Consider the following 13,987-nt stretch of genomic DNA (forward strand, 5'->3'; position numbering starts at 1 on the left):
CTAGGGCTACCTGCTGAGACGCCGCGAGGAACGAGGTGGAAGCAACAACGTATATGTGGAGTTGGTTGTATGCGGTCTGCCGGTTCAGCATGGAGGATATATGTTGGCTGCCTGCCTGTCTGCTCTCCTGATTTTGCTCGCCGTGCCTTGCGACCGCCTAGCTTGGGTTGCTGCCTGCTGTATCCTACACGAGTCATACTGGACGTCCAGCAGAAGCCAGCAGAAGTTAAGCAGCCTTGTGTTTCTTTAAAGAAAAGGAGCAAATGTATAACACCTTTTGTAACCAATTTTGGTGGCCTCTTAAGTGTGGCCTTCGCGTTTACACTGCCTTTGGGGAGAGCTAAATCTTTTAAATTTAAATAGTTGGGGTTCCCTGTCCTTTATAATCTTTTGGGGGTTTTATTTGAATATTCTCTTTGGGGTTCCTTCCTTGTGCTTGGTTAAATGTTTACTTGTATAGCGGGAAGTGATTCCTGGTTAAAACTCGGAGAAGGTGTTTGTGTTACTGCCGCTTTCGGCATTTGTCTTTTCAATTAAGTGTTGTCATCCCTTCGAGCGACCTGGTGTCACTCCTCGTTAATTAGTGCTGGTTTATGTGTGCTTAATTTTGAATTGGTCATTTGAATTAATATTTTGGAGCGCAGTATAGCACTAAGGCAACCTCATTGTATACCACCTTGTGCCCTGGTCTAGTACCTTAACTTTCAGTGGCACGAGTTAGCTCCACTACCGGTTTTACTGATGTGCTCCCTTCAAAATCTTGTCTTGTACAAGTTTGCCCCATGTTTGTCTGGGAACAAAGAGATGAGCTTCAGTGTGACTTCAGTGCTAGTCAGTTAATGGAATCTTCATTTTGGCTTGGCTTCCACTGAAGAGTTTCAGTGGAGCGTAGTGTGTTTGATTTGTTATTCATTTAATTATAGTGAGTTTGTTTATTTAATGGGGAGCAAGACATTTAAAGACTGTTGGTATTAACTCCCCTAGTTGCGGGGTGTTGCTAATTCGTTCCAAATGGCCTACTACTTATTCAATGGCAAGGCTGTTGATTAGTTGGTTACTGTGTGTACAAATTCACGCTCTTTATTTGTTATCTAAATTGTTGAAATGTCTGTGCCGTGATTCAATCACTAGCTACGTGTTTGAGCTAAATTGATATAAACCTTACATTGCCTCCTTAAAATTTGTTGCCAGCAGAAACCCGTAAAAGAAAACTAAGTTTTGTCACTGCTTATGTTAATCTTTACTGGGAGCAATATTTCATGTAGTTAAATTTTGTCTTAAAATGTGTATTTCTCTGATGTAATAAACGAGTGATAAAAGAAGAAAGCAAAGGGGCCTGGTCCTTCCCATTGTGTCCGGTTTGTAACACGTATCAGTAGCAATCTGGTGCTTGTCACTCCCTCTTTTGTAGTGGGGTATGCGGTTGGCCTAGAGGATGAGTTGGAGCTGTGAAATTGAATTTGGTGGCACAAATGATTTCTGGCCCATCCTGCTGCTCACACCAGTGCGGATCATACGCGCAATTCTTAACATGTGGTAGCGAGCTCGCTGAGGCAGCATCAAGACGAGGCTTGCTAGAGCGGTATGATACAGCGGTTGGGTAATCTACAGTACCTGGCGGAAGCAGCGACTTCAGCTGGGCCAGCGCTGCAGGTGCTCTTGGGCAGCGGCGGGCTGGTCGTGGAACGGCGCTGGGGCGTTTTTTTTTTTTTTTTTTTTTGTGTAGGCGTGACTGGCCTAGGAAGTGGCAACGGGTCGTAGTTGGACGCAGCGTGTGTGGGAGTTTGTTGACTGCCTCAGAGGAACAGACGCTTGAGAAGAGAATGTCGTGGGTTCGCTAGCAGCATGGAAACAGCCGAATGAACTGCAATTGTCAGCGCGGGTCGTGGTCAGTTGTAATGGAGACACCATCGAGCTGGAGAAGCGTGTCTTTCTGCTAGCGTCCAGAACAAGATGGCAGCTCGTAGTCAGGGAGAAAGTACAGTGGAGAGTCTTTTTTCGTTGAGACAGAGCGGAGCATAAAGTGACGTGTGCTTTTGCATACCGTATTTGGTACTGGTAAACATTGGTAGTAGTTAGAGTTTGGCCATCTAGGTTACTATGTGGCGGAGTGTGCCAGGACAGATGGATTTGCCTCGGATGAGTTTACGTGTAAAGAAGCGTGGCGAAACGTTGAGGAATCTGACTGCACCTAAACTGTTGTTAAGTGTATTTCCACAGCGTGTCAAATAGTGTACCATTTTGATTGTGAGTTTGAGAAAAACGGTGAGACTGCTGTACTCTGTGTATTAGCGATACATAAGTTAAGGTGCGACATGAAGTCGCGCAGGAGGCCTGCTACCACGACGTAAACTTAAGGAGGCTTTATGCCACTTGTAATGATCCCGATAGGAGGGAAAAGAAGTATGGAAGTATACGTTACTGAGGATAAATTACGATTTTTCAGTATATTAAACTCGGATTAGTTAAATTTCGTACGGGTGCAATTATGATGCAATGTTTTTCAATGTCATTAATATATAATATTTCGATCCAAAAGAGACTGCAAAAGCAGGGTACATTTATTTAAACTGTTTTAACACGAATATTTCATTAGGAACTGTTATGTTTTGCTCACATAGGCTTATTCAAAGTGTCAACATATGTGACCGAAATTGCTTGTTATAAAATTTGGCCAGGAAAATCTGATTATTCACTGCACTTAGTATGAAAAACAAATAAGTTTAATAATACTTTTGTACTGCATACTCACGTAATTTACAGATTTGCACTTTTTAACTCCAATATTATGCAAATGAGAAAGGTCGTATTGAACAGTTTGTAATCCAGCTATTTCACTTGGTTGACACTTGTAATTAATTTTAAAATGCATAATTTATGGTTTTAATCTACACACCTGAACACCAGAATCATTTGTAACTATTTCATGTAAATAATTCATTTAATAACAGTTTAATTGACTCTAAAAAAAGAGATAATTTGTTGATCTCTTTGGAAGGTTATAAATACGAGCACTGTCAAAGACCGGCAGGCAGTTGGCTCAGTGTAGTTGTGAAAGTCACGTCGGTCAGTGTTTTTAGTGCCGCCTAATTCCATTGCATGTAAACATGTGTGGATCGCAGAACCAAAGAGGTTGAGGCCATGTAAACGCCATGTAAACTTTACGTGTGTTTTTTAAAGAAGAATAAAAACCGTGATGACTTTTATAAAACTACTGGATGTCTCCAGCCTTACCTTTTTTTTAAAAATCTGGACCTCTTATAAATATATAATACCCTAGACAACAAAAGTGAAGAGCCATAAACCTTGTATTTGAAACAGTATTATTCAGCGTTGTGACGACCACCCTGCGAACATCTTTGAAATGTTTTGATGAGAAGTTATATTCTCCTAAAGCATGTGTCATTTTATTTACTAACATAAAACTGAATTTTCATCATATTAAGGGAGGGGGCCGTTACACACTGCTGAATCATTCATTAGAATAACTGTTCACTTACTGCTCAAAAATAGGTATCTACTGACGCGTTTCGAACACAGCCCATCATCAGTACAACAAAAAGGTAATTCTTCATTCAGAGTACGGAGTCACCTGTATGAGCCATCAGCATCAGAACTCACACTGACGTTGTAGCCCCGCCTCTTGTCACCTGCTCTTTTTTAGCGAGTCAGCGTGTAATCTGGCGAGCCGCAACAGCTAACGAGAGTCACATCTAAAGGCGACGAGCAGCTGCCTCGTAGAAACACTGTTTACTTTAGACAGTACCACGGACGCAACGTCCGGGAACTTTCCAGCAAGATTAGACAAATTACTGCTCGCCCAGAAGCATTTAAGTAGTTGTTGCTCGTTTGTTCCAAATGTGAGTGGAGCTGTAAGAAGCACTAATAACTGGCACAGCGTAAAGTACCATACGGCATTTACTTCACAGCGGTTTGCAGGGCACAGACGTAGAAACCCCCGCCTATGGAAAATCTGCTTGTGGCCAGCAGTAGGAACTGGCAGTACTCACCAGAGACCCAGGAGCCGTTGAAGGGCGGGGCCCTCAGGCGCGGCCCCAGGACGTCGTCCAGCGTGAGCTTGGCGCCGCGCACCCTGGGGCCCTCGTCTGGCGGCGACAGCATGGCGATGGAGAGCGCGATCATGGCCAGCACCAGCACGATCACGAGCAGCGCGATCAGGATGCCGCGCCAGTTGCGCTCGTTCGGGCCCGACGACACCAGCTCCTGCAACACATCGTGCCACCCGTCATCAGATTCAAGCGACCAGCAGTAGTGTGTATATACCAGCTGAGCAAATCAACGTTGCCCAGCTATACAATTATTTCAGTCTTATATTAGTCCATCTCCTCCTTCCCCCCCTCTCACTGTTCATCTCATTCTTCAGTCCCTCTCAGTTCATGTCCTCCATCCCCTCTCTCTCTGTCCACCTCCTCCACCTTCCTCCTCCTCTCTCTTTCCATCTCCTCCTGCCCCCCACTATGTCCATCTCCTTCTACCTACTCTGTCCATCTGCCCCTACCCCGTCCGTCGATCGACTCCCTCTCCTTCTGTCCATCTCATTCCCCCCCCCCCCCTCATTCCATTTTCTCCTTCCCCCTCTTGAGAATCTCCTCCTCCCACCCTCTACCTATCTCCTTCTCACCCTTCTCTCTGTTCATTGCCTCCTTCCCCTCTCCCTTTTCATCTCCTCAGCTTCCCTTTCTCTGTCCATTTCCTCCTCCCCCTTCTCTGTTCATCTCCTCTCCCCCTCTCTTTGCCTCTCTCTTCTAACCCTGTCTCTGTCCATTTCATTTCTCTGTCCACCTCTTCCTCTTCCCCTATCCATTCCCCCCATCTCCCTCTCACTGTCTCTCTCCTCCCCCTATTCGTGTCCATCTCCTCCTTGTCCGTCTCCTCCTCCTCATCCCACAGTATTTCTTTCTAGATCGTTACCATTTTTTTTACCAAATTTGGATCGAATCGATCCAGGGATCAGGATGAACTTCTTACCTGTGGCTTTGCTCTCGTGCGCACATGTCAAAACATATTTCACATATTTTTAACTTATTTCACGCGTATTAGTTCACATATTTCACCTGTATCTCTAGCGAATTCCGCCCTGCAGTTGCATTTTCACGCAGTTCAATATTTGCGATGTATCTCCTAAATTGTGTGCTGTGCAATGATATAATTTTGCAGGTACATCCAATGGCATATGTGGTTACTGTCTGTGAAATGTGTTCTGAATAGACTCAGTACTAAAGAAGTAATAAATTAAAGCGTCATGCATGATGCGGAAGTTTTTCACGGATCTCACAAGGAACCCCTCGAGTGCGAGATCGCAAAAGACCATGGACGTTGTTGTGTGCGTACTGTAAGACCTTCAGTACACACACCATCAGATTATTTGACTTGTCGCTCTAACGAAGTAGGCGAGTGACAGCAATATGTCTCGTGGTCTTATCGTGGCGTGTTTATCTTCTGCCGTTAGGTCAGACGATAGAAATGCCACTTGCACACTTAAAGTAGCAGATTGACGGTGACCAACTTTAAACAGAACTTGATTAGTTTTCACACACATTAATTAAAATAATGACAAGCATAAAAATTAAAAACTTCCTGGCAGATTAAAACTGTGTGCCGGACCGAGACTCGAACTCGCGACCTTTGCCTTTCGCGGGCAAGTGCTCTACAACTGAGCTACCCAAGCACGACTCACGCCCCCTCCTCACAGCTTTACTTCTGCCAGTACCTCGTCTCCTACCTTACAAACTTTACAGAAGCTCTCCTGCGAACCTTGCAGAACTAGCACTGCTGAAAGAAAGCAGTACGTTTAGCAATGAGTAAGGAAGTAAGAACACGTGCAAACTACCAAGAAAAGCAGAAAGAAATCAGGCGTACCTTATGTGGCGTCAGGCGACCACAAACGGCCTGGTGGCTGGTCCATTCAGAAAGAAGAAACATGGTAATGATCATCAACTTTCATCCAGAAAGCCTTTTTGAAGACCGGCTTTGAATATCATGTCTGCAAATACAGAAGGAAATTCTGGATCCAAAGAGGAACTCCGCCTGTGTCAAGAATACCAGTGTGATATCTTTGTGTCCCTGAGACCCGCAGGGACCCAAATCAAAGAAGATCTAGAGTAGAAGGTATATTGCTGTAAAGGGAACTTAAAGAAGTGTGCATAGGGTGGCACTGTGAGACGTCGTCATCATACCAAACTGAGGTGCAAGAAATGTGTGGTTGGCGTCTGCGTCAATAAGAATTGTTTTTCACAGTGCCACGTAATGCAGACATATCTGACACACGAGTGAAATTTTGTAGAACCACATTTATTAAAAATAGTGTAAAACATAGTCATTTGGAAAATATGTTAATTTGATATCTACTTGAGTGTACTTATGTTAGAAAAGGCCACTAGCTACTTAAAATGAAAGTGAAATATTATTAAAAAATTGGCCAGGCGCGAATAGGAGGCTCCGTACAAACTTAATTACGTACATATGCAGTTCATCCATCCTAGGAATGGAGAATCTCGACGGCTTTTTCCTGTTATCGATATTGATATTGGTAAGATACCGGTTCCGGGAATTGCAAGACTTTCGAGAATGTTTTAAGTTTGAACTTGGATAACAAATAAATATTTTTGTGTGATATTATTACAAATTAAGAATTTGTATGATTTTTTTTTGCTTTACTTGTACTATGAAAACCTGCTTCCTGCCAAATTTCATGATTGTAGGTCAATGGGAAGTATCCTATAGCTTTTAGTAAGTGTGTTTTCGAGTATCAAAATGAGTAACATAAATGGTTGTATCTTTTGTTTGCATTGACCTTGAAAGTTAACCTTTTTTATACCACCAAGAGACTTTAGACCTTAGTATATGACAGTTTCAACCTGATACGTTTAACCATTCTCGAGAACAAGGGGTCTTAACTCACGGACGAACAGACAGACAGTCGGATAACAAATGACGAAAGACTTTTTTTTCTTCAATTGTGTGGCCATAGTGTCATTCGTAGTTGCTTTATAATTCATGAGGCTATTTTTGATCCGTCGTTGCATCTACAAAAAAGCGTGATTTTTTCACCCGACGCGTTTCGCTTTCATGAGGTAAAGCATCATCAGTGGTCTGTAATTAAGTTTATTTACATTTTGATTTACCTTTTAGATCGAAAAACAGTTCATTATGAATAGGTTTACTTGTACTTACGGTGATTTTTCGGCTGCTTTCTCGCTTACATCGCGAAATGCCGTCTGCTAGCACATCGTTGTTTTTCTGTGTTAGACAATGAAACTTTTCGTCTACTTTTTAGATGTTCTGACGAAAAGTATCAGTGTATAACACAGAAAAACAACGACGTGCTAGCAGACGGTTTATCGCGATATAAGCGAACAAGAAGCCGAGAAATCACCGTAAGTACAACCCAACCTATTCTTAACGAACTGTTTATCGATCTAAAAAGCAAATCAAAATGTGAATAAACTTAATTACAGACCACGGATGATGCTTTACCTCAATAAAGCGAAACGCGTCTGGTGAAAAAATCACCCATTTTTGTAGTTGCAACGACCGATCAAAAATACCCTCATGGTTTTTTTTCTCGTGTGATATAGTTACAAATTAACAATTTTCGGATTTTTTTCCTTTGGTTGGTCTTTTAAACCTTTCTTCTTACCATATTTCATAATTCTAGGTCAAAGAGAAGTACCCTATAAGTTTTGATGAGTGAGTTTGCATGTATCAAAACATTTTATTTATTTATTTATTAATTGTTCCGTTGGACCAAATTAAGGAGAAGTCTCCATGGTCATGGAACGAGTCAATACATGAAATTATAACACTATAGTAGAAACAGATAAAATGAAATATAAAAAACATATTCAGGCGACAAGTCGCAAGTTTAAAAAAAGAAAATTAACAATGTAACACTGGAATTTGCTTAATTTTTTTAGCTCTTCCAGGAGCTCCTCGACAGAATAGAAGGAGTGAGCCATGAGGAAACTCTACAGTTTAGACTTAAAAGAGTTTGGGCTACTGCTAAGATTTTTGAGGTCTTGTGGTAGCTTATTGAAAATGGATGCAGCAGAATACTGCACCTCTTTATGCACAAGAGTCAAGGAAGCGCATTCCACATGCACATTTGATTTCTGCCTAGTATTAACTGAGTGAAAGCTGCTAACTCTTGGGAATAGGCTAATATTGCTAACAACAAACGACATTAAAGAAAATATATACTGTGAGGGCAATGTCAGAATTCCCAGACTATTGAATAGGGGTCGACAAAAGGTTCTCGAACTTACACCACATAGCTCGAACAGCCCGTTTTTGAGCCAAAAATACCATTCTGAATCAGAAGAATTACCCCCAAAAAATAATACCATATGACATAAGCGTATGAAAATATGCGAAGTAGACTACTTTTCGTGTTGAACTGTCACTTATTTCAGATACTGTTCTAATGGTAAAAAATAAGCATTTAGTTTCTGAACAAGATCCTGGACATGGGCTTTCCACAACAGCTTACTATCTATCCGAACGCCTAGGAACTTGAACTGTTCCGTCTCGCTTATAATATGCCAATTCTGTCTGATCAAAATATTGGTTCTTGTTGAATTGTGAGTTAGAAACTGTAAAAACTGAGTCTTACTGTGATTTAGCATCAAATTATTTTCCACAAGCCACGAACTTATTACATGAACTACATTATTTAATACTGTTTCAATATTACACACAAGATCCTTCACTACCAAGCTGGTGTCATCAGCAAACAGAAATATTTTTGAATCACCTGTAATACTAGAAGGCATATCATTTATACAAATAAGAAACAGCAGTGGCCCCAGCACCGACCCTTGGGGAACGCCCCACAGTGCCCCATTGGAACTGAACATCACTACCACTCTCAATATTGCGGAGAATTACCTTCTGCCTTCTGTTCTTAAAGTAAGAGGCGAACCAATTGTAAGCTACTCCCCTTACTCCATAATGGTCCAACTTCTGCAGTAATATTTTGTGGTCAACACAGTCAAAAGCCTTCGTCAAATCAAAGAAAACACCTAGCGTTCGCAACCTTTTATTTAATCCGTCCAAAACCTCACAGAGAAAAGAGAATATAGCATTTTCAGTTGTTAAACCATTTCTAAAACCAAACTGTACATTTGACAGCAAATTATGTGAATTTAAATGCTCCAGTAACCTTGTATATACAACCTTCTCGATAACTTTAGCAAACACCGATGGCATAGAAATAGATCTAAAATTGTCAACATTATCAATGTATCCCTTTTTATAAAGTGGCTTCACTACCGAGTACTTTAATCGGTCAGGAAACCGACCACTCCTAAAGGAAAAGTTACAGATATGGCTAAGTCCTGGGCTAACATACATAGAACAATACTTCAGTATTCTTCTAGATACCCCGTCATATCCATGAGAGTTCTTGGTCTTTACTGCTTTAATTCTTCACTCAATCTCCCTCTTGTCAGCATCATGGAAGAGCATTTCAGGTAACAGTCTCGGAACACTTTTTTCTAAGAGCGCTATATGATTCCCTGTTGGGACTAGGTTTGTATTTAGTTCACCTGCTATATTCAGAAAGTGATTATTAAATACTGTACATATATGCGACTTATCAGTAACACGGACATTCCCACTGCGCACTGATTCTATATCCTCGACCTGTCTCTGCAGACCAGCCACTTCTTTTACGACTGACCATATGGTTTTAATTTTATCCTGAGATTTAGCTATTCGATCTGCATACCACATACTTTTTGCCTTCCTGATAACATTTTTAAGCACCTTACAATACCTTTTGTAATGGGCTGCTGCATTTAGATTTTGACTGTTTCTAATGTTTTGATATAATTGCCACTTTGTTCTACAAGATATTCATATCCTTCTAGTCAGCCACCCAGGCTGCCTGTTTGTGCTAGTACCCTGGTTTGAATGTTCTAATTGAAAGCAACTTTCAAAGAGCACGAGAAAAGTCTTGAGAAAAGCTTTATATTTATCATCTACTGTATCAGCGCTATAAACATCTTGCCACTCTTGTTCCTTGATAAGGTTTACAAAGGTCTCTACAGCAACTGGATTAGCTTTCCTAAACAGTTGATAACTGTATTTAACATGTGTTGCAGCACAAAAATCTTTTAGAGTTAAAATTTGTTCATGATGATCTGAAAGGCCATTCACCTTTTTGCTAACAGAATGCCCTTCTAGTGATGAGGAATGAACAAAAATGTTGTCTGTGGTTGTTCTACTGTTCCCTTGTATTCTCGTTGGAAAGAATATGGTTTGCATAAGATTATATGAATTAAGGAGGTCTACCAGCATCCTTTTCCTTGCACAACCACTTATACAATTAATATTGAAGTCACCACATATAACTAACTTTTTGTATTTCCTATAAAGTGAACCAAGAACCTCCTCTAGCTTTAGCAAAAATGTTGTGAAATCGGAGTCTGGGAATCTATAAATAACAACAGTTAGAAGTTTGGCTCCATTAAATTTAACCACACCTGCACAACATTCAAACACCTTTTCAGTGCAATACTTTGAAACATCAATTGACTCAAATGGGATGCCGTTTTTCACATACATGGCTACTCCCCCACACAGCAAAGAGCTCCTAGAAAAGCTGCCAGCCAAGCTGTATCCTGGTAAAGGAAGCCTCTGAATTATCTCCTTATTTAAGAAGTGTTCATATATACCAATAATTTCAGGGTCAACATCTATAAGCAGTTCACTAACTTTATCTCTAATACCTCGTATATTTTGATGAAATATACTAATTCCCTCATTACTCGGACACCTAAGCTTAGTGGAAAGTGGTTCCTTTGTTAGAGAGACTTCCCTTAAGCAGGAATACCTGTCAGTTGACTTCAATCCAAAAAAGGTGCAGCTCTAACACCCACTACTGCAGGAATTTTCCCATGAGTGAACCCACCACCCCCACCTATGCTGTCACCTACAAGCTTTGTCAACCTCCCCCTCCCACACCTGTTGAGGTGCAGGCCATGTCTAGTGAAACCCGTCCTGCTGATAGACTCCACCGACACCACTGAAATGTGACCCATGCTTTCTGTCATCAGCGCACCCCCAAGTCTCATGTTATTACGCCTGTGACATAAATGATCTCTTCTTTTTATTGCATTGACTTAGAAGAATAAATTTTTTTACACAGCCAAGGCCCAGTATGCCTCAATATAAGCCAGAGATAAATTCTGCCGAAATTTTTACAAAGGTACAGACGGTGTTTAGAAAGGATAGATTGCATGCAACCGGTGGTGGAGTGTTCGTCGCTGTTAGTAGTAGTTTATCCTGTAGTGAAGTAGAAGTGGATAGCTCCTGTGAATTATTATGGGTGGAGGTTACACTCAACAACCGAGCTAGGTTAATAATTGGCTCCTTTTACCGACCTCCCGACTCAGCAGCATTAGTGGCAGAACAACTGAGAGAAAATTTGGAATACATTTCACATAAATTTTCTCAGCATGTTATAGTCTTAGGTGGAGATTTCAATTTACCAGATGTAGACTGGGACACTCAGATGTTTAGGACGGGTGGTAGGGACAGAGCATCGAGTGACATTATACTGAGTGCACTATCCGAAAATTACTTCGAGCAATTAAACAGAGAACCGTCTCGTGGAGATAACATCTTGGACCTACTGATAACAAACAGACCCGAACTTTTCGACTCTGTATGTACAGAACAGGGAATCAGTGATCATAAGGCCGTTGCAGCATCCCTGAATATGGAAGTTAATAGGAATATAAAAAAAGGGAGGAAGGTTTATCTGTTTAGCAAGAGTAATAGAAGGCAGATTTCAGACTACCTAACAGATCAAAACGAAAATTTCTGTTCCGACACTGACAATGCTGAGTGTTTATGGAAAAAGTTCAAGGCAATCGTAAAATGCGTTTTAGACAGGTACGTGCCGAGTAAAACTGTGAGGGACGGGAAAAACCCACCGTGGTACAACAACAAAGTTAGGAAACTACTGCGAAAGCAAAGAGAGCTCCACTCCAAGTTTAAACGCAGCCAAAACCTCTCAGACAAACAGAAGCTAACCGATGTCAAAGTTAGCGTAAGGAGGGCTATGCGTGAAGCGTTCATTGAATTCGAATGTGAAATTCTATGTACCGACTTGACAGAAAATCCTAGGAAGTTCTGGTCTTACGTTAAATCAGTAAGTGGCTCGAAACAGCATATCCAGACACTACGGGATGATGATGGCATTGAAACAGAGGATGACACGCGTAAAGCTGAAATACTAAACACCTTTTTCCAAAGCTGTTTCACAGAGGAAGACCGCACTGCAGTTCCTTCTCTAAATCCTCGCACAAACGAAAAAATGGCTGACATCGAAATAAGTGTCCAAGGAATAGAAAAGCAACTGGAATCACTCAATAGAGGAAAGTCCACTGGACCTGACGGGATACCAATTCGATTCTACACAGAGTACGCGAAAGAACTTGCTCCCCTTCTAACAGCCGTGTACCGCAAGTCTCTAGAGGAACGGAGGGTTCCAAATGATTGGAAAAGAGCACAGATAGTCCCAGTCTTCAAGAAGGGTCGTCGAGCAGATGCGCAAAACTATAGACCTATATATCTTACGTCGATCTCTTGTAGAATTTTAGAACATGTTTTTTGCTCGCGTATCATGTCATTTCTGGAAACCCAGAATCTACTATGTAGGAATCAACATGGATTCCGGAAACAGCGATCGTGTGAGACCCAACTCGCCTTATTTGTTCATGAGACCCAGAAAATATTAGATACAGGCTCCCAGGTAGATGCTATTTTTCTTGACTTCCGGAAGGCGTTCGATACAGTTCCGCACTGTCGCCTGATAAACAAAGTAAGAGCCTACGGAATATCAGACCAGCTGTGTGGCTGGATTGAAGAGTTTTTAGCAAACAGAACACAGCATGTTGTTATCAATGGAGAGACGTCTACAGACGTTAAAGTAAACTCTGGCGTGCCACAGGGGAGTGTTATGGGACCATTGCTTTTCACAATATATATAAATGACTTAGTAGATAGTGTCGGAAGTTCCATGCGGCTTTTCGCGGATGATGCTGTAGTATACAGAGAAGTTGCAGCATTAGAAAATTGTAGCGAAATGCAGGAAGATCTGCAGCGGATAGGCACTTGGTGCAGGGAGTGGCAACTGACCCTTAACATAGACAAATGTAATGTATTGCGAATACATAGAAAGAAGGATCCTTTATTGTATGATTATATGATAGCGGAACAAACACTGGTAGCAGTTACTTCTGTAAAATATCTGGGAGTATGCGTACGGAACGATTTGAAGTGGAATGATCATATAAAATTAATTGTTGGTAAGGCGGGTACCAGGTTGAGATTCATTGGGACAGTGCTTAGAAAATGTAGTCCATCAACAAAGGAGGTGGCTTACAAAACACTCGTTCGACCTATACTTGAGTATTGCTCATCTGTGTGGGATCCGTACCAGATCGGTCTGACGGAGGAGATACACAAGATCCAAAGAAGAGCGGCGCGTTTCGTCACAGGGTTATTTGGTAACCGTGATAGCGTTACGGAGATGTTTAATAAACTCAAGTGGCAGACTCTGCAAGAGAGGCGCTCTGCATCGCGGTGTAGCTTGCTCGCCAGGTTTCGAGAGGGTGCGTTTCTGGATGAGGTATCGAATATATTGCTTCCCCCTACTTATACCTCCCGAGGAGATCACGAATGTAAAATTAGAGAGATTGGAGCGCGCACGGAGGCTTTCAGACAGTCGTTCTTCCCGCGAACCATACGCGACTGGAACAGGAAAGGGAGGTAATGACAGTGGCACGTAAAGTGCCCTCCGCCACACACCGTTGGGTGGCTTGCGGAGTATCAATGTAGATGTAGATGTAGAATATGTGGCATAAATTTCAACTTCATACGTCTACCAGTTTTGAGAAACAGGACAGACATTCAGACAGACAGAATGACAGGCAACAAGTGATATTATAAGGGCTCC

The 13,987-nt window shown here is 41.7% G+C and overlaps 1 protein-coding gene across 1 annotated transcript in view; it reads right to left on the reverse strand.

Moving 5' to 3' along the window:
* LOC126416569 (inactive dipeptidyl peptidase 10-like) overlaps positions 1-13,987 on the reverse strand; it is a 391,761-nt gene that overhangs the window by 288,503 nt on the left and 89,271 nt on the right. The window contains exon 2 of the mRNA XM_050084317.1: positions 4,011-4,224. Within this exon, the coding sequence (XP_049940274.1) occupies positions 4,011-4,224 (214 nt within the window). The remainder of the gene's footprint in view (positions 1-4,010; positions 4,225-13,987) is intronic.

The sequence above is a fragment of the Schistocerca serialis genome, chromosome 8, assembly GCF_023864345.2.
Source record: "Schistocerca serialis cubense isolate TAMUIC-IGC-003099 chromosome 8, iqSchSeri2.2, whole genome shotgun sequence".
NCBI lineage: Eukaryota > Metazoa > Arthropoda > Insecta > Orthoptera > Acrididae > Schistocerca > Schistocerca serialis.